This window comes from Taurulus bubalis (assembly GCF_910589615.1).
Source record: "Taurulus bubalis genome assembly, chromosome: 19".
Classification (NCBI taxonomy): domain Eukaryota; kingdom Metazoa; phylum Chordata; class Actinopteri; order Perciformes; family Cottidae; genus Taurulus; species Taurulus bubalis.
Genome location: NC_136607.1, coordinates 1,275,001 through 1,282,500, shown reverse-complemented (window position 1 = coordinate 1,282,500; position 7,500 = coordinate 1,275,001). Strand labels below are relative to the sequence as shown.

The 7,500-nt window shown below is 44.7% G+C and overlaps 1 protein-coding gene across 1 annotated transcript in view; it reads left to right on the top strand.

The window, feature by feature from the left end:
* The window catches only part of dcc (DCC netrin 1 receptor), a gene marked incomplete at both ends in the record, with an annotated part of 262,383 nt that overhangs the window by 179,388 nt on the left and 75,495 nt on the right, over nt 1-7,500 (top strand). The window contains 2 exons of the mRNA XM_079234864.1: nt 1,764-2,002; nt 3,505-3,643. Of these exons, the coding sequence (XP_079090990.1) occupies nt 1,764-2,002; nt 3,505-3,643 (378 nt within the window). The remainder of the gene's footprint in view (nt 1-1,763; nt 2,003-3,504; nt 3,644-7,500) is intronic.

Sequence of the window (7,500 nt, the reverse complement as noted above, 5' to 3'; positions counted from 1 at the left end):
GGCTCGTAGACTCTGGAACAAGATAACAAACCTGAAGCTGAAGCCGTCTGAAACTGGAAGGGTGTGCGTGTTTACACTGACTGCTCATGCCCCTCACTTCAGGGATGTCCCCGGCTAGCACCTTGGCTGGGTTTGGTTTGGTTTGCTTGTACCCGTAGGTAGACTTGTTTTGCAGTAGAAAACAGTAGCTAGTTAGCTAGTTAGCTAGTTAGCTATGAGGGACGGTGACGTTTCCCTTATTAGTCCAGCCTACTGAGGCTTGTCTTGGCTACAGGTGGGGCCATTATGAGGTCTACTAGGCCTCTGCTGTTGGTTACCAGTGGATCAACCAGACTGGTCAGTGAACCCACACGGCAACAGAGAGCTTAGCACCTGCAGCCCAACGGTCTGGATGCTGTCGGAGGATCTGAGGGCCGATGCTGGAGCCGAAAGGAGCGGAGCAATTATCTACAGTTGGAAAGGATATGTTCCAGTGTGTGTGTGTGTGTGTGTGTGTCTGTGTGTGTGTGTGTGTGTGGCACTGAGATAAAAATAGATGGCAGATTCAGAAAGCAGTTGAAAGGGTGGAACTGGAGCATTAAAAAAAAAAGAAGAAAAAAATGGTCTCTCTCAGTCTCTCTTTTTTTATCTGTATAATTTTGTATTTTTATATTTTTACATTTTATTGTTCAATTTGAGTTTTGATTATAATGTTTTATAATTATTACTTGTGTTCTTTAGTTGGAAGCATATGTGTATTCTTCACCCTTTTGATCCTCAGCATCAAAGACCTTTTAGCAGTAAAACAATCAACAAACATCACAGAGATGTTCTGCAGCTCCCCGCAGGCTTTTTTTACTCCTAGAAAAGGAAATGTATAAAACAAGTTGAAATGTATGACTTTGCAGTGAACCAGAAAACAAGGTTGCTAAGGACAACTGGTGTGTGTTCTATCTTGATCTCTCTTCATTCCAGCTCTCTAGTGTCTCTTTCATGCTGCCTTCAAGTGCTCCTTTAGCCTCAAACTCACAGTTTTACACCCTATGAGGTGTTCAGGGTCGACGTAATTGATTTCAAATTGTATCGCTTTTTAAATTGATTCACAGTAGAGTTAAACTCCATGTTCGAGTACTCAATCATTTGATTCACAAAGGTTTCGTAAAAGCATGCTCACATCTACGATACGAGACACAGATCCACACAGACGGGTTTCATTTGTTTATACAGAAAACACACGTGTCAGTGTGGCTCTTTTTTTCAATCTGAAATGTAAAGTGAGCGATAGTTGATTTCACATGCATCACATTAGACATGTGGTTCTCATAAATGTTCTACTCATCAAGCGATACCAATTGAGCTAAAACATGTCCGGGTTTCGGACTCTTCCAGTGTTGTGTTTGAGCTCATAAACCCTCTGTGGATCTGAGGCTCCACTTCCTGTTTGAGTAACGCCCTTCACCTTCTGACGCTTTGTCTTTTTCTCTCCTCTTCCCTCTCCTGTTTTTCACTTCCTCAATCATCCACTCCTCATTTCCTTCTTCCCTCCTCTCAAACCAACATGGCTGCCTGCTGAATGTCATCTTCTTGTATTTATTATGTTGTTCTTTTGTTTTGTTTTATCACTTGTGTGTATATGGACATATAACAACCCTCTATTAATCTGAATACCTGCTTGCGTCACACTCGTCTGCATATCTAAATATTCATAATCACACATTCATTACACAAAATGATTTCATGAATTATCCCCAAACACCCTGGTTACCGCTAACAACCCCACTCAGACCCCATAGACCCATCTGAGGATGACCTCTTCCACCTCTTTGATAAATACCCCACTCCCATGCCAGACACCAGCACTCCCATGATCCCACCTGTGGGGGTCCAAGCCGTGGCTCTGTCCTCGGACTCGGTCCGCGTCTCCTGGGCCGACAACTCAATGACCAAGAACCAGAAGGCGTCGGAGGTCCGGTACTACTCCGTCAAGTGGAAGACCAGCTACTCCACCAGTGGGAAGTACAAGGTGAACGCAGACAGCCAATCCGTGATTTTCTACCTCACTCCTGGGTTTATAGTATCTCCGCCAGAGGTGTGGGCATGACTCGGGGAGGAGATAGACTCGAGTTATGCATCTGGGGACTTTAGACTGGACTTGACAAAAACCCCTGAGACTTGAAAAAAGACTTGAGGAAAACCGTTGAATTGGGACTTGACTTCACTTGGACTTTCGACTTGATATCCCAACGCCTACTTCCTGTCTCAACTTGAGACTTGACTTGGTACTCACCTGTCTTGACTTGGTACTTGACTTGGTACTCACCTGTCTTAACTTGAGACTTGACTTGGTACTCACCTGTCTTGACTTGGTACTTGACTTGGTACTCACCTGTCTTAACTTGAGACTTGACTTGGTACTCACCTGTCTTGACTTGAGACTTGACTTGGTACTCACCTGTCTTAACTTGAGACTTGACTTGGTACTCACCTGTCTTGACTTGAGACTTGACTTGGTACTCACCTGTCTTGACTTGGTACTTGACTTGGTACTCACCTGTCTTAACTTGAGTCTTGACTTGGTCCATGTTTATCATACCTCCCTACCTACGTTTCAAGTTGACCATATTAATACTCCGTCTGAACAAGAAGTGCTGCAGGTGTGACATGTTACCCCTCAGATGAGAATCATCTGATGAGTAACATGTCACACCTGCAGCACTGCCTGCACTCAGGTAAGTCAGGTGACCCTCCCATGCAGCTCTATCACAAGTCAAGACTAAATAGTCAACAGTGATCACGGTTTCCCACCAGAGCTACAGCGATCATCTGAGCATAAACCAGACTGGAGGAACATCTTTGTTTGTCCATTTCAGAAGCTATAATTGATCAAGACATCTCTTCAGAAGTTACTCTCAGCTGACAGAAACCGTTAAGATAGTCTGGCAGTACGGGACTAAAACATGAGCTGAAATCCTTCACTGAAGTCATCGTGTTCTCCTGTTCACCTGCTGAGACTTCTTCTCTTCTCTTGTGGACTTAACTTCAAAAACTTCAAAAACACTGGAAATAGGAAATCTATACAAGGGCAGACAGTCTGCTCACCTTAATAAAGTACAGCGAAGGCAGAGAGAGAGGAGTCTGTCCTTCTTCTTATTTTTTTAAATAAGACATTTTCTCGGTGCCACAAGGACAACCGGATGTCTGGTCTTAAAGTGAAAACAGAACAGAGTTCATGCAGCTGCTGGGGTATGTTAATATACACTGATGTTGAAATAATCTTTAAAGTACAAGCACAAGGACGGACTGTCTCCTCAACAGACATGAAATAAGACGCTCGGAGGACAGAAGCACTCTCAACCTTTTAAGAGTTTAGCATCATTCAAGTGTTTCCTACCGGCAGCATCCTCTATTCTGCTGGATTACATTATAATGGCTTTGTCTTTTCTCATGATGAACTATCTTTTCCTTTGTGCATTCGTTGTTTGTTGTTGACCCTTTATTTAGACTGTGTGTCTGTTGTGTGTCCAGTCTGCAGACACCACGGCGCTCAGCCACACCGTCACCGGCCTCAAACCGAACACCATGTACGAGTTCGCTGTCATGGTAACCAAAGGCCGCAAGTCCAGCACCTGGAGTATGACGGCGCACGCCACGACCTACGAAGCAGGTAGGTCTCTCAGACACGCCGTGTTTCTAGTCCTGACCTGGGGAGGACCCTAAGATCCAGCCAAGGTATTATTGTTGTGTATTGAATGTTACTTGTGGCTACTACATCCTCAGGGTGTGTTCCGACCGTACCTTAACCTCACACAATGTAATTCAAACCTTAATCAAAACCCAAGTCTTAACCCTGCACCTCCATTTGCCCTTGGGGTGCTTTGTCCTTTCCCCATGTAGTGTTCCCTACAGTGGTCACAGATGCTGTCATACGACACACCAGGCCGTTTTTAGCGTTTGTCAGAAAAGATCTAAAGGTTTAAATATTTACTATTAAATTCATTAAATTAATAATACCCAAGTTTAGCACATAAGGACAAAGTAGGAGTGGTGGAGGGAATGCGGAAGTCTCTTAAAACTCGCATTATCTCTACTGACCAGCAGGGGGCGACTCATCTGGTTGCAAAAAGGAGTTGGATTGTCTATGATAAAATGACTCTACTTCTCTTGATGTATTCCCTCAGTAAACAAAGTAAACATGAGTTTATGTCTCAATCTCTAGTTTCAAGTCTTCTGCAATACAGCATGATGTTCATTTAGTAAATTATCGTCAATTAGAGTCAAACAGACCATAAAGCAGGGGACGCTTTAGGGCGGGACTTGCTGTGATTGACAGGTTGCTGCCGCTACCACACCTCTACCAGCTGAACCGTTCCAAATATGGTCGGCTCTGTTCACCGGTTGCAAAAGAAAATCCAAAACAACTGTAATCCAAGATGGTGACAGACAAATCCTCCAGGCTTCAAACGGCCGTCCACAAACCAGCGTGATGTCACTATGACGATGTCCACTTCTACTACTACTACTGTCTATGCAGGCGAGCCATTTGGCTTCAGGCGCACTGAGCAGCTTCCATCGGAATGAATCAAAGCACGCCTCCAACGCTGTGTCCAGTTAACTAACGCTCTCCTCCATTGAGGGGACCTTGAGTTCAGTTTTTTGTTGTCAAACTTTTGTTTCCAAAGTCAAGAAAGAACTTTTAGAATTGTAGCTAGCGGGGGATATTTTTTCAGGCTGTGCTCAAATGTTCCTCCATCACCTCCTCTTCACTGACATGCAGAACACAGACAGCTCCGTCTTTCTCTGGAGCGTTTGTTGAAAGCCATTCTGAGGAAAACAGGGATAGAGTCACCGAGGGCAGGTTTTTGGGAAACAAGGGTTCACCAAAACAACATGGGGGTGAATGCGTTGTTTCTTTCCCCTCCTGAACAGGGATTACTTTTAACACAACTCACAGAAGTCTTGTTGTGGTTCAGCGAGGCGTTGTGCAGAAACTCCCCCACACACAACAACCGTCTGCACAATGGAACCCAACCGCAGACTGAAATCAAAATGTCAAGGTATCCCTTTCAGGATGTTTACAATCATGTTTGTCGGATTTGTCACCCAATTAAGCGTGAACGGCATTACCGGCGCCGGCTCCCCGGGGCCTGCTGGAATACATTGACATTCAAAGTGAGCAGACGGACCGAGCCCACTCAGTCCCTGCAGTCATCCAGCAGCTCTGGACACTCCGACACTGACCGCGTTTCACCAGCCAAACTCAGAGAGAGCTGCTGCCTTCACTGCAGCTCATAATACCTCCGCCTTCTGGTGCGTTCACACCAAAGTAGATTACATGTAAAGTCAATGCACAGACGCCAATGGTTGCAAAAAAGCTAATTTTCCGGCGGGAGGCGCGAATAAGGCGAATAATCGTTGCAAAAAATTCGCTTCCTCGCCCAACGCTGAATTGCGATAGCCAATTCAGACACTCGTCCTGGAGGAGTCGAGCTGTGTGCGACTACAGATAATATTATGAACACAGACACGGGGGCGTTTGATGTTCCCACATGTGTGGGACTTCCTCAACAAGTATAAAGCAGAACTAGTGGTTATTTACATGGTGGATGGCGGAAACGGGAACTGTTTTCACGGAGTAAAGCCACAGAGATAAGCCACGCCCCCTTTCCGCCGCGAATGAAGCGAATTAACCACATAAAGTCGAGCGAGTAAACTCGGGAGAAAAAGCGTTGCGAATCGGTATGAACGCAGCATCACTGTTTGAAATGATCAGCCGAAGAGTCCTGAAGACAGCAAGTGGATTACATCATGCTGATATCGGTCCAAGTGGTTGTAAATATGGAAATGTAACGGGCAGATTGCTATGCAGATCACATGCCTCCCAGACTTAAATGCCATCCTTGGATGTGTCCATTCTATTCCCTTAATCTATCTCTACCATAAGTGAAACATTAGTCCTGAAGGTGCTGCAAAGATGTTGCTAAGAAATGGAGATTGAGTTTGAAAAGAGTAAAAATTAATTCAAAGCAGGATGGAGTGAATACTGAATCGTGACTTCCTCTTTTCCCCCCAAACAAACAAGTCAGTCACAGTTCATATCGCCGCCAGTGCCACGCTCCTCTTCAATCAGGATCCATGAGGCTGGTTTTCTCTTGGGAGGACAGTCTCAGAATAGATGTGAAATGATGAGCAGTTCAGCTGTAATTATGGTGTGTTCCACCTTCTGGATGTGTGTGTGACTGGAAAGCCTGTCATTAGCATCCTCCTTTTGAAATACACCTGCGATAACATTGACCCCATTGGATTGTTCCTTGACTGAAATCAGTGGCTCTAAATCTGAAGAGCCTGTATTCATTCCCAACATGGCTCCTGCAGCCTGTGTGGGCGGCCGGGCCCCTTATTGGCGCTGATGGTGATTCTGGAGGAAGTATGCTCTGTTTTGGAAGTGAGTGATGTCTCAATTGTATCCAAACCGGGGTTCCTAGTTAACATTATGATGTTGGGTGACTATGATCTGCTGTGTATCACACATTCTCCTTCCCTTTTGCTATCTACGCTATATGTTGCAAGGGCACCATCGCTGCATCCTGGGTTTTTGGCGCTGCCCAAAACAGTGTTTTACCCCTTACCCCCGCATTCATTATAGGAATAATGAAATATTCATGTAATGTGTTGTAACTCTGTTACATTATTCATTCTGGTCACATGACATCTATTGCTTCTGTCGATCCGGGGAGAGGGATCCTCCTCTGTTGCTCTCCCTCAGGTTTCTTCCCCTTTTTTCCCTGTGAAAGGGTTTTTACTATCTTTATTGGGGGAGTTTTTCCTGATCCGATTTGAGGTCCCGGGATAGGGATGTCATGTGTACAGATTGTAAAGGCAAACTTGTATTTGTGATGTTGGCTAAATAAAATAAACTGAATTGAATTGAATTGCTGTTCTATAGTGCTGTTTAGAAAGGTTTGGCTCTCCAAATTCAATCAATTTAGTGTAGCCCAAAATCACATGCTGGAGAGACGTAAGAGAGTTATTAGAGCAGCCTAATAATAAGGAGTTACAGTAATCTAGTCTTGAAGTAACAAATCCGTGACCCAACCTTTCTGCATTGCTTTGAAACAGGATGTGTCTGATTATCTAAATGTTACGTAGGTGAACAAAGGCAGTGCTTGAGATTTGTTTTACGTGGGAGTTAAAGGTTAAAATCCTGGTCAAAGATAACTCTGAGATTCTTTACGGTGGTGCTGGATGCCATCCAGAGAAACTATGTCATCAGATAAGTGATTTCTAGTAGAACAACTTCAGTTTAATCTGAGTTTAGCATCAGGAAGCTGCAGGTCATCCAGGTGTTGATGTCTGTCAGCAGTGAACCACTCATAGCATTAGCTGGACAGAAGTGTAATGCTAGGTTTCTAACACTGGATCCACTACGGTGTGCTGTTGTGTTCCTGAGGGCCTCCCTCTGCTTTCACGGACTTCAGGCTGTCACCGTCACTAACAGGCTCAGCGGGATCTTGGGATTTCCCG